Source organism: Rana temporaria, chromosome 3 (assembly GCF_905171775.1).
Source record: "Rana temporaria chromosome 3, aRanTem1.1, whole genome shotgun sequence".
Taxonomy (NCBI): domain Eukaryota; kingdom Metazoa; phylum Chordata; class Amphibia; order Anura; family Ranidae; genus Rana; species Rana temporaria.
The window spans coordinates 390,100,366-390,122,608 of record NC_053491.1 but is presented as its reverse complement, the minus strand read 5'-3'; the positions used below and the strand labels follow the sequence as shown (position 1 = coordinate 390,122,608).

The 22,243-nt window shown below is 43.9% G+C and overlaps 1 protein-coding gene across 2 annotated transcripts in view; it reads left to right on the top strand.

Moving 5' to 3' along the window:
- The first annotated feature begins 12,617 nt into the window (after positions 1-12,617).
- The window catches only part of ATXN10 (ataxin 10), a 142,710-nt gene continuing 133,084 nt past the window's right edge, over positions 12,618-22,243 (top strand). Inside the window, exon 1 of one of the 2 annotated variants that reach the window (XM_040345790.1) lies at positions 12,618-12,793. In XM_040345790.1, coding sequence (XP_040201724.1) covers positions 12,657-12,793 — 137 coding nt within the window. In that variant the 5' untranslated portion in view covers positions 12,618-12,656. The remainder of the gene's footprint in view (positions 12,794-22,243) is intronic. The other variant, XM_040345789.1, reaches the window with a different exon arrangement.

Sequence of the window (22,243 nt, the reverse complement as noted above, 5' to 3'; positions counted from 1 at the left end):
ACCTGAGAGGACTGGGAGATTGAAGTCTGAGATGGGTGCAGAGCCAGAAGAGTTGACAGGGGTGTCATAAATTTAGGCCAACCTGTATTTTGCTACATTTCTTTGGTGAAAATAACCCAAATCAGTGTTGATTATTTAGTCTGTAGGAAAGTTATAGAGACCATAAAATATGATATATATATATATATATATATATATATACACACACATATATATGAAAATGTATCAATCCTGATGTTCTTTCTTAAGGCCTGAAAATGGCAGGACAGTACAAATTTCCCCCAAATTACCCCTTTTTGGAAAGTAGACAGTCCAAAGTATTTATTAAAGGGCATGGCAAGTTTTTTGAAGTTGTATTTTTTCAGCAAATATTTTGAGAATATTAAGAAATTAAAATATATTTTTTTCACAATTTTTTTTGTTTACATACTGTCACTTGTGTGGCGAGGACACTGACTGCTGACAGTATGTAACAATTACTATTTTTTTTACATTGTTTTTTATGATTATTATTTTTTTTGACCAAAGCAATACAGTGTTACCTGTATACATACATACATGTTTTCTATTATTTTGTGTATGTTGTTGTAACTATACAAAGATTTTGACTGATGTGTTGAGTTGCTCCGAGTTCAATTGGTGTATCAGACTGTTTCTGGCAGTGGATTTGAGACAAACTCTTTACATCAGATTTGAGTGTAAATACCGTGAATTATTTCTTCATGTTACACAGCATGGGAGCTGGGCTAGCACCTGACTAGTGTGTGTGGGGATTAACCAGAGACTCACTCACCTGGTGCAGCTTTTCTTGTTTCATGAGTGTCACCTGAGTAACATTGTACTACTCTGGCGAAGTGATCTGGATTTTTTTTATATATATATATATTATTATTGTTTTTACTGAATGAAATTGATTCATTCAGTGTGTATTTTGTGATTAGCTGTGATTGGCCACAGCAACTCACATGGTACAGATGGACTGTGATTGGCTCTGTCTGTACCATGTGATCACTGTGACTAATTACAGCTAGCAACACAACTGTACATAATGAATTGCATCAATCAAAGCCATTCATTGTTTATAATTGTCATGTAATCTGCTGTGATTGGTCACAGCAATCATATGGTACCGGCAGTGGGCTGGTACAATGATCAGTCATCGGCTGTGTCAGGTGGACACAGCCGATGACAGATCACACCAAAGTGGGGCTAGTGGAGCGCGCAAATCGCGTTTCGGGGGGATGTCATATAAGACGTCCACCCTGAACAACAAAGGTCCCGACCAGCTATCAGTTGACAACAGATAAGCCGGGAAGTTGTTAATGCACTTACAAGTTGAAGCCAAACTCCAGCTAATACTTTATAAGCAGTTACAGCAAACAGTTTTTTTCTATTGGAATAAAGGTTTTACATAAATTTTAAAAAAGCTGATCATTAAAAGCACCCCTGCAAGTTTTAAATTGGTCTCATCTATGTACTGATACATTCTGCTGGAGAACTTGATCTTTAAAAAAAAAAACAGACTTACTGGCTGGATCATCAGACACAAATAGAAAAAATAAAGCCGAAAAAATAAAATAAATGCAGCTATCTCATCTAAGAATTGTTAAGTTGCAATATAATAAATGTTTCTTTTTGGGTTTAATACTACTTTAATCTGGAACACTATGGTACTGAGCAAAATTAACCTAGTATCAGCAGCACTGATAAAGAACAGCATACATAGTGAACCATATAACCAGTGAACAGCATAAACAGTAAAGAGTCTCATAGTACCCCGCTGCAACAATTGATCAAAAAGTGTCCCAGAGTGCACTGTGTATATACCCCTGGTAGTAGGTAAATGTATATTTTCCTGGAAAAGGGGTACTCTTGGGAGGCAGTTATACAGTATCTGGTACCTGACTTGCAAATTTCAGCTGGCTAACAGTGGGGCCGGGTCTGTATGGTGGTGCACGTATTACTGTCCCTTTTTGTCTGCATGCAGAATAGTTTTGGAGTAAACAGGCAGTCTCCTGATGCACTGAACTGCTAAACAGTGATGATGTAAGCATAGCCACTCACCAGTATTGGCACCCAGTGAACTTTGTCCTGGGCAATTGACTGACTGTCTCAGTCCTCTGCAATACGGGCCTTAAATGCTCAGTCCCAGCACTCCTTTCCAGCACTCTGGTGCTCAGTAACACAGTCTCTGCACACACAGCACACAGGACTCTCCAGCTCTAGTCCCCACACAGCAAGACCCCTGTATCTCTCTCAGAGCCTGCGAAAAACTCTCTGCTCTCCCCTCTTCCCACAGGGTTTTCTGGGCATTGTAGTTTGCAGCCTCATTCACTCCACAGCACAGTGTTTCCACTGAAGCTACAATTCCCACAGTTCAGTGCAGCTGTGCCATCAGATCTCCTTAAGCCAAGGTATTGCCGAACTGTAGACAGCCCCAGGCAGGAGGTGGAATAGAAAGAGCAGGCATTGGATCACATACAGTCTGCTCTGCAGCGGTTCATTTCTCAGTCATCTAGTAGACAGCCAAGTACCCGGCTACATGAGTACAATTATTATTTTGCCCATTATCATATCATACTAAGGACTGCAATATATTACATTTTTGCTCTTTTTTTTAGATATGCTGTAAACCCTCCATACATCCAGTGAGATGAACATCCTCAGATGATACAAAGGGATGAACCAAATCTCCCTACATAGGTTTTACATGTATATCTGCTGTCTTCACATTTATATACTGTTTAGAATGTTCAGATTTTGTTCAGAGATTTTCTCTTCCTGTTTAACACGGAGTGTGATGTCTGGGCATACAGCCAAGATCGCTAACATTGCTGATTGGAGGAAAGGCACACACCCCCTCTCATCATAGGCAGAGATTCTCAGAGGTGTTTTGTAATAGGACCTGCTCCCTGTTAACCCCCCCCCGGCGATATTCCCGAGTCTGACTCGGGGGTTACATTTTTTTGCTGCGATCGGTAACCCCGAGTCAGACTCGGGCTCGCCTCGCAGCATCCATAGGCAGGGTTTACTTACCTTGTCCCTGGATCCAGCGAGGCCACCGCGCTGTGTGAGTGAGCGGGTGCTCGCTCTATTCACAAGTGCCTCTGTGTGCCGCCGATCTCCGTTCCCTGCGACGTTACGACGCACGGGAGTGGAGAACGGCGCCAAATTTAAAAAGGTAAACACACACCTTACATACAGTACTGTAATCTATAAGATTACAGTATACTGTATGTAAAAAATACACACCCCCTTGTCCCTAGTGGTCTGCCCAGTGTCCTACATGTTCTTTTATATAATAAAAACTGTTCTTTCTGCCTGCAAACTGTAGATTGTCCATAGCAACCAAAAGTGTCTTTTTATGTCAAAAATGGTTTTAGAGCAGCTAGAAAACAGCGATAATAAATTATAATCACTTGCAGAATTGTGCGATAGCGATTTGTGGGGAAATTCGTCATAAAAAAATAAAAATAATGACAGCAACAATTCTGCAACTGAGCAAATTTCAGTGATTTTGAGTTGATTACATTATTGAATAATTTTTATTATAATTATATTATTATTTGTTAGAATTATTTATAATTATTTATTATTTTATAATTTATAATTTTGTTTTTAAAAAAAAATCATACCCGGGATGCCTACTAAACTCCTGTTTGGTCAGATTTAAGTGAGTTATTCCTAAAAATTACAGGCCTACAGTATAAAACGCCAAATTTCCTTGCAAATAATGGTACCGCTTTCAGCACCTAAAATCGGAAATAATCATACCGCCAGGGAGGTTAATCTATTTTAGCAACCTCCACTGACAGAAATGTCAGGCTGCTTTTATCTGATGTGTCCGAGAATTTGTCAGGAATTATCAGGCCGATAACAGAGGAATGGTTCAGGAGAGAGCTATGGGACTTAGCTCTTTGAAGAGAGATAACAAAATACTGAAGCTACCGTATTTATCGGGCAATTGCGCACCCCCGAACTTGAAGAAAAATTCCTGAAAAAAAAAAAATACTTACAGTTTGGAAGCCCCTCGTCGGTGTCTTGCCCGTCGTCCATCGCGTCCTGCCCGTCGTCCATCGCGTCAATTGGCAGCCTCGTCCGGTCCGGCGTCCCTCTGCGGCCATCGTGGTGTCCTCCCCGCTCGATCCCCGCTTCCCGCGCTGAGTTTGAACCACTGCGCCGGCATATACCGAGCACAGTACACTCGGGTATAGTCGGGCAGGCTCGGCTCCTCTCACGTAAAGGACGTAACGGACTCACAGGACGTGACCGAGAGAGGAGCTGAGCCTTCCTGACTATACCCGAGTGTACTGCGCTCGTTATATGCCGGCGCAGTGGTTCAGGAAGCGGGTATCGGCGTATATCGCGCACCCGCGATTTTGCCCTGATTTTCAGGGCAAAAAAGTGCGCGGTATACGCTGATAAATACGGTATATGTGCCCAGCTCAAATGTCATGAATCGGGTTTACATCCACTTTAGGGGCTTGTGTTGACAGTCTTTGGGCTTGTGTCAATAGCATCCACTTAGAGCCGGTTTACACTGGGGCGACTCGCCAGGCGACTCAGCCGCCTGACAAGTCGCGTCCCGTTCTATTCAATAGAACCGTTCTAATAGGAGCGACGCAAGTCGCTCCGACTTAGAAAAAGGTTCTTGTACGACTTCGGGGGTGACTCGGGGCGACTTGCATTGACTTCTATACAGAAGTCATTTTGCAAGTTGCCTCTGAAGTTGTCTTCAGGTCGCCTTGCCGAGTCGCCCCCAAAGTCGTGCCGCCCCTGTGTAAACCGGTCTTAAGATTATTCTGAATTCACAATTACAATGTTTTTATTTATTTTTGTTATTATACAATTACAATAAATTTTCCGGTGCAGGTGACCTGCAGTTGTCCTTCTGACCTGCATTGGAACTACTTCAAGTAGGTTTTGCATTTCCATAGATTTGTACCGTAATGCAAAACCCAGGTGAAGTGCACCAAAGCCTGTCTACATTGGCTCTTATGGTGCTTTGTACTGTAGCAATGTGGGGGGTCGACTAGAGGAACCACAGAGCACAGTCAGGGGCCAGGAGATAAACACTTCCAGTTTCTTATGTTACAGCCGCTTTTAGTGGCATAGCCATCAGCAGAGGATAGAATTTTCTTAATTTCTTTCTTCTTTGCAGGGGCTACATTTATTAGCAGTTTTGTTTTAGGGAAAGAGTCTCCTTAATGGATAAATATATTTTTCTCTTTTGTTCACTAAAAGTCTTTTACATTTTTTTACCGGCGCTGACATGACAAAAATGTAGGGCTAAAATCTGTGGGGATTTTCCCTGTGACTGCATCTCATTATCTCTCACCCCATCTCACCTTTAAAATAAAAAAACACCCTGCAATCATTTTAGATATTTTAGCAAAGTGCAATTAATCTCCAGAGGGCCTACAGTTGTGCGGGCTATTGATGGCGGTGGGAGAATGACTGACAGGCCTTCAGGCTGTTTCTGTAGCTCCTGTCAGTTATCTTTTGGTCGTTGTCCGTATGTTTTAAGTTGGTTTACAAAGCAGGTTTTGAGTTACCAAACCCTATAATTTTCACACGTGAGGGGAAAATCTTACCATGCCTTTGTAAAGAAACTCTATAGTATCCTATAGTTGCAGTGTCTGCCTTACTCAGTAAAAAGAAATTCATAAAAGACAACTTTACTTTTAACGTTTTTTTTTTCCATTTATTGCTTTTGACTGCCCCAATCACCATTTAATAAAAAAAAAAAAATTCTCAAAAAAAAAACTGCTTTTTTTGCAATACTCACCATTAGTCTGGAGCTGTCCCCTGCAGTAATACATTTTTTTCACTAGATGTCACCAATCTTCCAGGTTAAATGGTGGGCAGCTCCATTCCACTCACTCCCTCCCAGCTTAGGCAATTATGGACTGGCACCCTGTGGGGGTGTCATCAAGCCAGTCTGGGTTTAGAATGCTAGTGCGCTGAATGGCACTCACGTCCCTTGGAAGAAAGGTATGTAAAAGTTTACATCAAACTAGAGTTTGGTCTTGAATAATTACCTTCAGCCCTGTCTGGAGATCTTCATTCATCTGCCACGCCCCTGCCCTTCGTTATAGTGGTCCCCTCCTAATAAACTGCAATCTTACGAATACATAGTTGCCAACATTCTCCCAAAAATTTTAGGGACACTTTTTTGTCTGTTGGTGGAGTATTATTTTAATTAGGGATGGGGCATTAATTTGTAGGTGTGGTCTAGTCAGAGTGAAAAAATTTGCTACATCAAAAATGGGTATGGTTTAAAGGAGTTGTAAAGGCAGAAGTTTTTTTTTATCGCAATGCATTCTTTACATTAAGATAAAAAACTTTCTGTGTGTAGCTGCCTACCCAACACCCCCCAACTACTTACCTAAGCCCTATCTCTCTCAAGCAATGTCCACGAGTGTCCAAGCCATCTGGGTCACGCCTCCTGATTGGCTGAGACACAGCATTGGCGTCATTGGCTCCCACGGCTGTGAATCAAAGTTAGTCAGACAATCAGGGGAGAGAGGGGCAATGCCAGGTCAGGGCTCCATGTCTGAATGGATACACGGAGCTGTGACTCAGCTCGGGTGCCCCCATAGATAGCTTACAAAAGAAAGGTACAGCGCTAATTAATATGTGAAAGTTCAAAATGTGTGAACAAATGAAAAAAGATGAATACCAAATGAATGAATATTCAATAATGTGAAGTGATAATAAAAATATATAACAGTCCATAAAGTGTCCAATAGTGAAAAAACGAGATTGATAATCTTCCACCAAGAGAAAGCACCAGTGTGGTAAAAATCCAATCTGCTTACCAGATCCACTGACCGTTTATTACAGCGGTCAGTTGAGCCCAGAGATATTTATAGTCCTCTCAAGCAGACTAATATCCAGCAGGTGAAAAGAGGAAGAATCAAATCGTCAGCTTCAAACTCCAATGAATAAGAAATGAACGCTCATATGATTAAGGAAAAAAAGAAGAAGAACAGAGATGCTCCATGGTGAAGTACTGCGAGTAAAAAGGTCTTTAATGTAAAGTATTGCACTTACAATTCAGTAGAAGTAGAATGGCTTGTAAATAAACACAACACGGTCAATCGAATCCTAGCAGCTGTTCTCCGTGTGTGTGACCGCACACGCTGTGTTTATTTACAAGCCATTCTACTTCACATTATTGAATATTCATTCATTTGGTATTCATCTTTTTTCATTTGTTCACACATTTTGAACTTTCACATATTAATTAGCGCTGTACCTTTCTTTTGTATGTTATTTTTTTGCTTTAGGTATTTTGAGCAATAGGTACCAGCTGCTTTGTCACTTCATCACATTTCAATATATTTTTTTCACTAGATAGCGCAGTGTTTTTCCTAGGGTTTTTTCCCAAGGTCTTTTCCCCATAGATAGCTGCTGACTGAGGGGGCCCTTGATAGGAGGGGCCAGGAGCAGCAAAGAGGGACCCGAGAAGAGGAGATCCCAGGCTGCTCTGTGCAAAACCAACTGTACAGAGGAGGTAAGTATAACATATTGTTATTTAAAAAACAAAACAAAAGCAAGACTTTACAATCACTTTAAACTATGCTAAATATTGGGCGTGATTTAAAGGGGGTGTGGTTAAATAGAGCTTGAGATGAAAGAGAGAAAGAAAGAAAGAAAGAAAGAAAGAAAGAAAGAAAGAAAGAAAGAAAGAAAGAAAGAAAGAAAGAAAGAAAGAAAGAAAGAAAGAAAGAAAGAAAGAAAGAGGGAGAGAGAAAGGAAGGTAGGGAGAAAGAGGAATGGAGGGAGAGAGAATGAAAGAAAGAAAGAAAGAAAGAAGCAAAGAAAGAAATAAAGAGGAAGAGAGAAAGGAAGGCAGGGGAAAGAGGGATGGAGGGAGAGAGAAGGAAAGAAAGAAAGAAAGAAAGAAAGAAAGAAAGAAAGAAAGAAAGAAAGAAAGAAAGAAGGAAAGAAAGAAAGAGGGATGGAGGGACAGCAGACCCAGATCCTTTATATTAGGATCCTGTAATATAATATAGTAATGGATATAAATCCATTGCAACCTGGCATGCAGCTGTAGCACTCTCATGTATAGGTGCTAGGATTAGGTGAATATATGTTAGGATTAGGTAAATGTAGTTATGGCTCACTGTAACTAGTGCATACCTCCCATATTTTTGAGATGGGAATGAGGGACACCTATCAGCAAAATAATGTAGGCATAGGACACGCCCCTGGCACACCTCTTAAAGGGGAATTGTACAAAAAAAAAAACAGGATTGGTTAAACCCACAAGCACTTTTTCTACCACTACTATTCCTTTATATTGGCTTTTGGAATTTACATACGCAGCAATTTAGAAATCAGATTAAAGGTTTAGCAATGCGGAAACACTTTTTGATAGATAAAAAGTGAATTTTATATACATCTATATAGATCAGACCAAAATGAGGGACAAATAAGGAGGAATGAGGGACAGAGGGACATTGCTCCAAATCAGGGACAGTCCCTCAAAATCAGGGACAGTTGGGAGCTATGCCTATGCTCTGCTGTTTTAACTGTAACCATTCGTGCTGCATGAATGCCAACTTCCTCTTGTGCTGCAGAGGATATTTTATTTTATTTATTGCTATATCTACATACTGTATTCATTTTGATATCTACAACCCACTGTTCACTCTAATGGCTCATTCACAGGAGTGGTGAACAATGCACCCACAACCACCCCCCCCCCCCCCTGTAGGTCGGTCGGTTCAATCACCTCCCCGCCCCTGGTCGGTTACCAGCCCTGCACTTACATCATCGTTGGCACTGACAGCACTTCACTCAAGGCGACGGCGGCGGCTTACCCTGCATCATGGCGGCTGTGTGTCTCCTCCTAGGCCAATAGGATCGCTACTCCTTTCGGCCAATCAGGAAATGGGTCTCAAGACCCGCTTCTGGATTGTCCAGGAGGAGAATCAGTGTGACAATAGCAAATATTAATTTCCTATTGTCACAGAACTGGGTGGTCTCGGGGAGCAGTGCTCTGCGCCCCAAGCTCACCCTTTTTTTAACCCTATTAGAGGCTCTGGCTCTAACCATCTGCTTAAAAAAATAAAAACCCTATTGGAATCCATGCATCTGGTGCCCGACATGTAGATTAGGGGACCGGACGCATGGATAGGGGGGCGGCGCCCCTGCACCCCTAATGGACAGGCCACCACTGTAACAGATATATGACTGTTAAGTGTGTCTGACATCCCCCTACCCATTGCAGAGTAGTGAATCAGTTGCAAGATGAGCAACAATACCAACACCCAACATTGGTGTCAGTGGACTCAGTAATAACCCCCAACATTTTCGTCAATAGACACAATAATACCCCCCCAACATTGGTGTCAGTGTCAGTGTACACATTATTATACAACATTGGTGTCAGTGAGTGCAATAATAACCCTCAACATTGATGGCATTGTAGGCAATAATAACCCGCAACATTGGTGTCAGTGGATGCAATAAAAACCCACAACATTGGTGTCAGTGTGTGCAATAATAATCCTCAACATTGGTGTCATTGTATACAATAATAATCCTCAACATTGGTGTCAGTGGATGCAATAAAAACCCACAACATTGGTGTCAGTGTGTGCAATAATAATCCTCAACATTGGTGTCATTGTATACAATAATAATCCTCAACATTGGTGTCAGTGGATGCAATAAAAACCCACAACAATGGTGTTAATGAGTGCAATAATAATCCTCAACATTGGTGTCATTGTATGCAATAATAACCCGCAACATTGGTGTCAGTAGACACAATAATAGCCCCCAACATTGGTGTCCATGGACGCAGTAATAGCCCCCAACATTGGTGTCCATGGGTGCAGTAATAACCCCCAACAATTGTGTCAGTAGGTGCAATAATAACCTCCAATATTGGTGTCAGTGTATGCAATAATAACCCCCAACATTGGTGTCAGTAGACACAATAATAGCTCCCAACATTGGTGTCCTTGGACGCAGTAATAACCCCCAACAGTTGTGTCAGTAGGCGCAATAATAACCTCCAGTATTGGTGTCAGTGAGTGCAATAATAACCCTCAAAATTTGTGTCAGTGGATGCAATTTTCATTTCGGATAGAGTACGGGGGGGTATAACCAGTGACAAACAATCCACCCCAGCCGCCACCCCCTATCCTGACACCGGTAGGTCGGCACCCCCCTCCACTAGGTCGGTCAGTTAGTTGTCGGGCCCCACACTTACACCATCACGCGGGCAATGCTCTGGGCGGCGGCATCTCTCCAGGCTGCGGGCGGCTGCTTTCTCAGTTTCCCTGCGTCTCCTCCTTCCTTCTTCTGGCAGCCAATCCGATCAGATCTCCTTTCGGCCAATCTGGTGACGGGTCTCAGACCCGCTTCATGATTGGCTGGGAGGATAATCAGTGTTACAATAGTGAAAATGCATTCACTATTGTCACACAACTGGGAGGGGTTCAGGCGCAGTGCTCTGCACCCTGAGCCCACCCTTTTTTGAAGCCTATTAGAGCCTCTGGCTCCAATCACGTGCTTCAAACAAAAAAAGAAAATCCTGATTGGAATCCATGTGTCCAGAATCCTGGCGTGTGACCAGAACTAGAGTTCCCATTGCACGATTCCCCCTCTATTAGTGTTCTGCTGACAAAATGTGGGATTTTCTTTTACTTTCAATGATAACAGTTAATAGGAAAAACAGAGAGGGTGAATCTCCCTAATTAGGGCACAGACAGTGAGTGATAGGAACTGGAGGCACTGGACAGAGAGGAGGGATCAGCAGCACCAGCGGGGGACCCGAGGAGGTTCGGGGCTGTTCTGTGCAATTCTATTGCACAAAACAGGTAAGTATAGAGATGTTTGTTACTCAACCCCTTGAGTAGGCAGGGCAGGGCGGCCTCTCTGTGCCAGGTCACGTACCTAGTATGTGATCTGACACTTCCAGATCTGGGGTGTGAGTATGCCACCAGCAACCCACCCCCGCTGTGATCACACATAGCGGGAGCCCAGTGGTGGGTACAACGGACTTGATGTCCACCGATTAGCCAGTACACACGCAGAACGACAATCTTCCTATATAAACAAGGCAGATTGTCGTTCTGTAAGAAGCAATGGTATTGATCCAGGAACGTGTATCATTGCCTTGCCTTAGTCAAAGTCACATAGTGAGAAAGCACAGGCTAGGAACATAGTTAACCCTTTAATCGCCCCTGATGCTAAAGTGGAGGTTCACCCTTAAAAAAAAATCTGACATCACATGGAGTCGAGCCATCCTACCGACAGAATGTCGGTGTTTTTTTTTTCTCAGCACATACCTCGTTATCACGATTTTCACCCCCCGGCAATCCCGCGGGACTGGGCGTTCCCAAGCACTGCCTGTGATTGACAGGCTTCCGAACGGCGCATACTGCGCGTCACAGGTTGCCGACAGAACCCGAACGTCGGTGCGCAGGCACGGTATACAGTAGAGCTGCACCGACGTTCGGGTTTTTTCGGCAACCTGTGACGCGCAGTAGGCGCCGTTCGGAAGCCTGTCAATCACAGGCAGTGCTTGGGAACGCCCAGACCCGCGGGATTGCCGGGGGGGTGAAAATCGTGATAACGAGGTATATGCTGAGAAAAAAAAAACACTGGCATTCTGTCGGTAGGATGGCTCGACTCCGTGTGATGTCAGAAATTTTTTTGAGGGTGAACCTCCACTTTAACCCCTGCCCAGCCAGTGTCATTAGACAGTGCATATTTTTTAGCACTGATCACTGTATTAGTCTCACTGGTCCCAAAAAAGTGTCAAAAGTGTCAGTTAGGTGTCCGATTTCTCTGCCGCAATATCACAGTCCTGCTATAAGTTACTGATCCCTGCCATTAGTAGTAAACAATATAGAAAAATAGGTTGTAGACCCTATAACTTTTGCACAAACCAATCAATATACGCTGATTGGGATTTTTTTTTTACCAAAAACATGTAGCAGAATACATATTGACCTATATTTATGAAGAAATTCGATTTTTTTTTCTTTTATTGAGTATGTTTCATAGCAGAAAAAAAAAAAAATATATATATATATATATATATTATATATATATATATTTTTTAATTGTTGGCATTTTTTTGTTTATAGCGCAAAAAAAAAAACAGAGGTGATCAAATACCACCAAAAGAAAGCTCTATTTTTGGGGAAAAATTACAAAACTTTTATGGGGGTACAGCATTGCACGACCGCGCAATTGTCAGTTAAAGTGACATATCCCAAAAATCAGTGAGTATTCCTGATTTTATATGAAATATTTCACAATGCTGTATTGTGCTGTTGTGTTTCCAGGGAGAAGGGACGCAGAAAGCCCTTCTGGAATCTGGATAGCAGAGATCATGTCTGCTCTAACACAGAACACTCCACTCCTTCTCCCCCATCTGATCTCTGTACATAGCAATGTACATTGTAGGTGCAACCAACCCTACTGCTGTCACAGCACATAAACACAGCCACGTGCGCGCGGCTTGACAAGGAAGTCCTTCCTCCAATCAGAACACAGGGAGTCAAGGATCGCGGCTACCCAATCATATACTCTCTCCGCATGTGCTGAGCTCCAATAGCGTGTCAGATTGCATCGTGTGACTCCTGGTTGCCATAGCAGCATGCGAGGGTGGGCCTTTGGGCAAGATGGCGGCGCCCATGGAGCATCTGACAGCCGTGTGGAGAGAGCTGGAGACATGGGAGATAGGCTGTACGGACGGGGTAGAGCCGGATGTGGACAGGGTGAGGCGGGTCACCGAGCTCTTTAAGGAGGCTAAACACAGGTGAGGGTTTTCTAGATGAGGCAGGTTAGCGTTCAGATTCGGTGCAGGCAGCGCTGTATTAGAGGCCTGTTGAGATCTGCTCTTCCCAAATATTGCATTGCTGCATTTCTGGTTATAGTGTGCTGTGCGAGTCGCAAACAACAAAGCAGGAAGTGTATACTTTATTCGCCTCAATACTGGGCACTTCCACCCCCTTCCTGCCCAAGCCATTTTTCAGCGCTGTCACACTTTGAATGACAATTGCGCCGTCATGCAACACTGTACACAAATTAATTTGTAATGATTTTCTTTACACAAACAGAGCTTTCTTTTGGTGGTATTTAATTGCTGCTGTTTTTTTTATTTTTTTTACAAAAAAAAAGATAGACATTTTTGAATAATAATAAAAAAAGTTTTTCTTTGTTTTTGTAAATAAGTAATATTTCCCCTTCACTGATGTGCGCTGAGGAGGCGACGCTTATGGACACTGATTAGGTGGCACTATTATGCCGCACTGAAGGGGATTGATGGGCACTAAAAGGTAGAGCTGCAGGATTAATCGCGGAGAGAATCGCCATCTCGATTCTCCCTGCCCGCGATCTCCCCGCCGGATGACCCACGATTTTCGGGTGCGGCCATAAATTATTCTCACCTGTCCCATGTGTCCCGGAAGTCGCTTACATTCCCCATCACCACCATCCTCCAATCTGCAGCAGGAACGTCATCATCCGCCGCTGCGCCGCATGGCATGGCGGGATATGTAGTCCCGCCTCTGTTGTTAGTGAAGGGGGAGGTCTCCTTGTAGAACTACCAATCCCAGGATTCCTAGCGGGCCTGGTTCTAGACAGGGAGCGGAGCAGAGAATGCTGACCGGAGCCGGGGAGATGAGGGCAGGTGCTGGGGGAGCCCGGCCGGAGCTTTACCGCTGGAGGAGGCAGAAGACGGGGGGGGGGGGGGGGGCACCAAGGTGAGGGCCGGCGGAGGGGTTCCGTGTAACCCGGAGCCTGAGAGAGAGAACCATTGTACTACCTGCCTGGGGGCCTGAGCGAGAGTATACATATATGGATAGGGGTGACAACATGGGCAATGGCGACAACATGGGCAATATTGACAAGAACAGGGTTTACTACCGCTTTAAATAAAAAAAAATTGAGAATCGTGAGAGAATCGTGATCTTCATTTTATGCAAAAGAATCGCGATTCTAATTTTTCCCAGAATCGTGCAGCCCTACTAAAAGGCAGAACTGACTGGCACCTGTAATGGGCACTGATTTGTGTCGCTGATAGGGCTTTACTGTAATCGGTGCCCTGATTACATGCCTTTTTCTCCGCTGTGAGGAGATGCCGCTGATCGGCTCTCCTCGCTGCACACTCTGTCACTGTGAGGCGATGAGAGCAGATTACCATGACTTTCTGTATTCACGTGTGACAGGCTGTGATTGGACACAGCCGATCACATGGTTAAAGAGCCGCGTCCGCAGCTCTTTACAGAGATCTGCCGTGTCCTAGCAACACGGTGCAATTTGGGTAAAAGATAGGGGGCGCTAATAATTAATAAAAATAAAAATGAAAATCATAGGACTGCACTCCTTAAAGCGGGAGTTCACCCATTTGTGTTTTTTTTTCCTCTTTGCCCCATAGCTGGATGCTTGTTTTTGTTAAGTGGGAATTGGCTATTTGTTTTAAAATATGAGCAGTACTTACCCGTTTTCGAGATGCATCCTCTCCCTCGCTTACGGGTATGGGTCTTCGGGAGCGGGCGTTCCTTCTTGATTGACAGTCTTCCGAGAGGCTTCCGACGGTCGCATCCATCGTGTCACTAGTAGCCGAAAGAAGCCGAACGTCGGTGCGGCTCTATACTGCGCCTGCGCACCGACGTTCGGCTTCTTTCGGAAAATCGTGACGCGATGGATGCGACCGTCGGAAGCCTCTCGGAAGACTGTCAATCAAGAAGGAACGCCCAGTCCCGCAGCCCATACCCGGAAGCGGCGGAGAAGATGCATCTCGTAAACGGGTACGGATCATATATTAAAACAAATAGCCGATTCCCCTAGACAAAACGAGCATGAAGCTAAGGGGAAAATGTGTAAGCTATGGGTGAACCTCCGCTTTAAGTCACTAATCCTTCTTAAATATGCAAATGTGCACAAAACATTATCAAACAACATATGATTAAAAAATATTGTGAAATATCAATTAGTGCAAATAATATTCAGTCCCAATCTTAAAGGAGTTGTAAAGGAAAACATTTTTTGCCTAAAATTAATGTCTGCAAGGTAGACAGACAGAATAGTGTAATGATTCTGTTAAAAAACGAGTAAATACCTATTAAATTCCTTCATCTATATCACCTCCGGCGTTCTAGTTTCTGTTTTCTTTCACTTCCTGGTTTGCATCGCTCGTTCATGTAAGAACTACATTTCCCAGTATGAATTGCGGCACGCCCAGTAATTCACACCTCCTTGAAGTCTCTAAGGCCTTGTACAGACGGGCAAACATGTACGGTCCGCCGGACCGTTTTCAGCGTACATGTCTGCCCGGGGATTTCTGTATGATGGCTGTACACACCATCATACAGAAATCCGCGCGTACTCGATACGCGGCGACGAGGCCGCGCCGTCGCCGCGACGATGACGCGTCGACGTGCGCGGCCCTGCCAGTTCAATGCTTCCACGCATGCGTCAAAGTCATTCGACGCATGCGAGGGATGGCGGCCGCTCGGACATGTACGGTAGGTCTGTACAGACGACCGAACATGTCCGACGGGCAGGATTCCAGCGGGCATGTTTTAAAACATGTTCAGAAATATTTGCCCGCTGGAAAAAGGCCCGGCGGGCAACTGTACGCTGGAATCCTGTCCGCTCAGGCCTACACACGACCGAACATGTCTGCTGAAACTGGTCCGCGGACCAGTTTCAGCAGACATGTTCGGTCGTGTGTACGGGGCCTAACACGTAGAGAGCGTCCTGCCACACAGGTGAAGTTCCCAGGAGGGGGTGAGCACGTTACTGACCACCGCAGTAAAGCCTCCCTTCACGGTGGTCAGTAAAATCAGACAAGCAGGAAGTGAACAGAACAGAGAAGAAATAGAGCAACTTCTGAGCAAAAACGAACAATGAGGAAATGAAAAGAGGAATGTCTGCAGGTAATGGATGCTTATTATGAAAAAAAAAACATTTCTTTACAACCCCTTTTAAGCACAAAAAAATATTATGATAATAAAGTCCATAAAACACCAAACGTCCATTCCGTGCTTGCTGTGATATACTAATAGAGAAGTGATCCTTCACCAAACTTGAATAAACACCCAAAGTGACTGGATAGGTAATCTGCTTACCAGAGCACATTGACTCCTTTACTCAAAAAGAGAGTCAGTGAGAGCTTATGCAGGATAATGCCTGCTCACATAGGCTGAAATGGAGACTGGAGGCTGAAATGTAAACATATGAGATCATCTCTCATTAAAATGATAGACTAATAATTTCTCTGTAAGTGGGCAAACATACAAAAAATTAGCAGGGGATAAAGACTTTTTTTTCTCCCCCCAAACTGTACTCCCGAGTATGGGGATGCCACACGTGAGACTTTTTCACATTCTTGCCACATAAAGGGGCTCACAATTCAAGGAGCACCTTTGGGCTTTTAAGGAGCATAAATTGTGCATCTAATTACTTGACTGTCTGTGGCTTTTTCTGAGTCCTTGAAGTGCTAGGGCAGAAGAAAGGCCCACAAAATTACCACATTTCAGAAAGTACCACCCTAAGGTATTTTCAGAAAGGCATAATGAGTCTTTTGGTAATGTGTTTTTTTTTTTTTTTTACACAAAGATATTTCTAACTCGCAGCATAGGCATACTTGGAATTGGCCCCCAAAACCCATTCTGCTACGGCTCCCGAGTGTGGAGATACCACATGTGACAGTTTTTCACAGCTTATCCACATAGAGAGGTCCAAAATGCAAAGAAACACCTTTAGGCATTCTAGTGGCATAAATTACGCATCTAACTTCCTGATTATCGTACCTATCATTTTTTTGAAGCCCGCTCACAAAATTACCACATTTTTGATAGCAAGCACCCCACGTTATTTTCTAAGAAGCGTGGTGAAATTTTTGAAGACTTCATTTTTTTTTTTTACCGCAAGTTTTTCAAAATGCAGGATGAAAATTATTTTTTTACACATTGTCAATTAAAGTGAAAATAAAAAATGTAGCGCCAACCTATGTGAAAAAATGTGTCCACAAAGTGGCCCCAAATGGACAGACACCCTATAGGGAAATATGTCCAAAAACTTCACTGGGTACACGGTGGAAAGAAAGATCATATATACCACGAACAGAAAAATGACATTCACGGTTAAATATGAATGAGTGAAAATACAAAGGTAAATAAAGCAATTAATTAATTAATAAGTCATGTAAAAGTGTGTGACCACAGATACAATTAATAAGTGAAAAAGTCCCATGTATATGTGTGGGGGTGGTTCCTTATGATACATTCATAGCTTGTGGCTGTGTTCAAATATTCCCCTCAGTTGAAAAACAACACCTCTTCACACGGAAAGGCAAGAACCTCTTCTCATGGACATTCCTTGGTAAGTTAAAAGATAAATACTCTTACCGACTCCCGTTGACCCACATCTCACCATACGGTGGGTAGGTCTCCAAGGCTTATATGGGCTCAGATACCCTCCAACAGCACCGATGAAGGAAGAAATCCTGATTCAGATGTTCCGGAAGGAGATGGAAGTACTGGCCCCAGGAGCGTCCGTGAGATGGTGTGGAATGAACACTCCAAGTTTCAGAGGGAAAAAAGGGAAAAAGAACACCTCCTCATAGTGTAGAAAATTTAATAAAATCTCTCAAAAGATATAAAAATATTCCACAGCAGGGAGAGAATCCAAACAGTACAAATGTATATATAAAAATCCCGAAAGATAAAAAGTTCCACACTTAGATCACCACAGCAGGTCACATCACCACAGCAAATCAAGAAAATCCAAGATCAATAGTGTAGTGGAAATGATTGGAGTCCAGTGTACCCGACCGGTTTCGTCCTCATAGACTTCTACTGGGGCATGGAACTGGACTCCCTCACCTCCCCACGCCTATAAATAACCCCCATAATTGCCTACCTGTTGTCCATGCATGCCACGCCATTCACATCCGGCGTGCGTTCCACAGCCTGTGTGTTCCCCTTCCTGCGCTCCACGCAGCGGAAGTATGCCACGATGGTCCGACGGATTGTAAGGGGTAATTAAAGTGGTTCTAAAGGCATCATTTTTATTTTTAACCCTGATGCATTTTCTTTATCGTACATCACGGGACACAGAGCTGCATAGCCATTACATGTGGGTGATGGACACTGGTGTAATCAATTAAACAGGAAGTTCCCTCCCTATATAACCCCTACCCTACTTGGAGTTCCTCAGTTTTTTCATCAGTGTCTAAGGTGTTGGTCACGAGTTAACATGTGCTCTTAGGAGCTCCACTGGAGGGATCCATGCTGGATGTAAAAAGCCTCCATAAATCCGGATCCGTCCAAGGTGCTTCATAGCCAAAGTGGACGGTACCCGGGCCTCGGTACGAAGAACGAGGTTTAGCCTATAATGCCTCTCTGCGGAGGGCTGGATCCTGGGTTCCAGAACTTTGTGCCTTCTAAGGACCAAATGTTTTTTCTGCTGCCAGGGTGCTATATAGGTCCAGGGGTGTGGTGTTCCTGCCATGGACCCCGGTCCCTGAAGGTCTAGGACTATACCCACGGTGAAGGGGGAAGATTGGGCCTCTTGCTTGGCAATACCCTGCAGCGTGGAAAGGTAAGAGAGGGACCTACGGGACTTGGTTCGACAGTAGGTCTTCTGTAGGGGACTATGGGTCTCGCCTATATTATGTTTTTATGCATGGGCAATGTAAACCACAATGTCTTTTGAGACGGGATGGCTCAGGGCACCCATATACCTCCCCTAGCCGGCATGTAGCCTGGGCCACTATGTCTGTTCAGACAGGATGGCTGTAGTACCCATATATCCCCCCTTGAAGGGGCTGGTACATTAAAAAAAAAAAAAAAAAAATGCCCTTAATCCTATGCAAAGCATTGTCTTCCATGAGTAGCTGCAAGTCTTATCTGTTTTTCCACTACTATGGGCAGTAAAAGACATGCCTGATGTTTTCGCTTACCATGCTTTCCAAAGACGGAAGCTTAAGTGTTAGCTGGTCTATTGTGCGTCCCACTTCCTCAGCTTCAGGCTCTACCATGTCGCACGTGCTCACCGGCTCAGTGCAGTCGCAGAGAGGGCTCTTCAAAAAGGCCCAGACGTCAGAGCTCTGTAAAGCTAGGGGGACACAAACGCAAGCACCTTGTGTGAGTTGGATACAGATTCATCTAAGACGCCTACTCCGCATCTAGCTGTGCAGATTAGCAGGCATTGTTGCTGCCAGACTATGTTCAGCTGTTGATGCACCTGGGTTAAGCTCCTCTGCTTTTAGCTTAGGACTTTGGTCTTCCCAGTGAATAAGGTCAGGGGTAGGAATATAAAAAGGAATCGCCACCTGAACCTGGTGGCCCCTTATTCTCCCCTGTAGAGACAGCTCACAGATTGAGCCATCAGACCTGTCAGGCAATCAATGCAGCCTCCCCCAACATTGCAGCCACTCTGCATGTGTTTTGTTTTTTGCATCACATTTGTTGTTCTACAAGAGGTTAACTGCTATGTTCGCAGCATCCTCACAAGAAGCAAAAAAAAAAAAAAAAAGCAGGGTGTGTCCCTTTTCCTGCTTTAATCCTTAAACAAAGGGATTAGAAGAGCTGGGGATGAAGGTTCACTGTCAGAGGACAGGAGACAGGAGCTGCAGCCTAACGAGGAGAAGCTATCAATAGCCCTACAGGTTCTGATTGCACCTGCAGTCTTTTTAGAGATTCATGCTGCATATAATTTCCCTCTGCCTACTCAACCAAAGCCTCTATCTTCTCCTTAGAGTGTAAAGAGAGGTTTTCCTATAGGTGGCTAGTAAGACCTCCATATGGTCCTCAGCCTGGTGTCGGCTTCAGGCTAACCAAATGCACATCTGAGGGATGCACAGTTGCTGGTACACATTGCTAACGTCTCTTAATTGAGGAAACGCACATCTACAGAGGATAACTTCCTTTTTACCAGTCCGCATGTTGCATAAGATACATGAGTTTGGAATGCATGTGGGATAAAAACAAGTAACAAAGCATGTTTTATTGTGGATCGCATAAGGATACATGTTTCTGTCTGTATGGTGTTGCATGTTTGTTAGAGTTGCATAGAAATGCTTGAGTGCATAAAGATGCTAGTTACCTGATCACTCAAGTCCTGGATTACCCAAGGATATTTGGTCACACAGAGAGACTTGTTTCCACAGAAAGGCCTAAAATCGCATAAAGACGTTTTTATGTATAAAAATGCTGGATCACACACACATGGTTACCTGATCACCCAAATCCTTGATTACCCAAGGATGTTTGGTCACACAGAAGTGGTTTGTTTCCACAGAAAGGCCTAAAATCGCATAAAGACGTTTGTATGTATAAAAATGCTGGATCACACACACATGGTTACCTGATCACCCAAATCCTTGATTACCCAAGGATGTTTGGTCACACAGAAGTGGTTTGTTTCCACAGAAATGCCTAAAATCGCATAAAGTTGCTTGGATGCAAAAAAGATGCTGCATCACACATGGTTACCTGATCATCTGCGTCCTGGATTACCCAAGGATATTTGGTCACACAGAGAGGCTTGTTTCCACAGAAGTGCCTAAGTTCGCATAAAGATGCTTGTATGCATAAAAATGCTGGAATCACACATGATTACTTGATCACCCAAGTCCTTGATTCCCCAAGGATATTTGGTCACACAAAGAGGCTTGTTTCCACAGAAATGCCTAGAATCGCATAAAGAGGCTTGAAGGCATAAAAATGCTGAATCACACATAATTACCCGATCACCCAAGTCCTTGATTACTCGAGGATATTTTGGTCGCACAGAGAGGCTTGTTTCTACAAGAATGCCTAAAGATCGCTTAAAGATGCTTGAATGCAAAAAGAAGCTTGATCACACATGGTTGTCGAATCAACAGCGTCCTGGATTACCCAAGGATACTTGATCACATAGAGAGGCTTGTTTCACAGAAATGCCTAAAGTCGCATTAAGATGCTTGAGTGCATAAGGATGCTGGATCGCACAGGGGTGCTTGGTCACACAAGAGTCCTTGGTCACACAAGGGTTCTTGTCCGCACAGTAGTGCTTAAAATGCATAAGATGTTGATTGCATGGAAGATGCTAAATCGCATAAGGATGCATGATTACTTTAAAGTTGCACATGGCGGCCTAATTAAGCAATACAGGATTCCTTGTGTTTGCATAGAAATACGTGTCTGCATGGGTTCATGTTGCACATTGTTGCATAACACGTTTATATCGCATGCTTGCTTGCAAGATGCTTGTTCCAGAGCACACATGCTATATGCATGTTTTTCTTAAAACATATTTATATGAATTCATGCTTCCAGGAACACACGCTGCCATGTACACACACTTCCATTGAGGCATATGGCTTTAACACTTGCCACATACACACATGGGGAGCCAGTTGCATATGTGTTTATTTACTTGGGTCTGCAGAGGTTGTCTGCGTTTCGCAGGGGAACAGCACTATCTCCAGTTGGTGGTCTTGCCCTTTTGGGTTAGCCTCCGTGCCTGGGTTGTCAGGGTGCTAGGGCCCGCCTCTAGCAGGTCTGTAGGCCCAGGGTATAGCAGTAATGGCATACCGAAGCAAACTCCTGCTGATGGGTCAGTCAGTAGCATGGCTGGACCTAAGGGTGTCCAGCATGGTCAAGTATCTGGAACTCTAAAGATACATTCTTTCATTTGACAAGAAGCTGGGTATGTTTGGCAGTCCAAAAAGGAGAGTTTTTTTTTTTGGCCTCAGACAAGACCATCGCTATAAGAAAACTGGTCTATGTGGTCACGGCAAGGAACAGTTCCTTACTTTTGGCCTTTTGATTAAGGCACTAGGGAAGATGCTGGCTTCATTCAAGACAGTTCCCTATACTAACTTTTATTCAGGGCTGTTATAAACAGTATTTTGTCGGCCTAGAAAGAGTGGATCTTGACCTAGCATTATCCAAAGAACCAGGTCCCAGAGATATGCTGGAATTCCTCTTGGTGATTCTTAACTAAAAGGGTTTGCCAGGTCAGGAAGAGACCATGGCCCAGGGGAAGTAGTCAAGCTCCAAGGGAGCCTTATCTGTCAGCTAGAGCTACCGATGGAGCATCTGGCTTAGGGGCCTGAACGTTCAGGTGGCAGGTTGGTTCTGTCAGAGTACAATCAGACTATGCCATACTAGTGATTTACTTAATTTACCAAGGAGGAGCTTGTGCCTTGCCTATTGACATTCGTCATTTCATGAAATGCAGAATTGGCAGGCGATTCGCTGGAGCCGTCAAC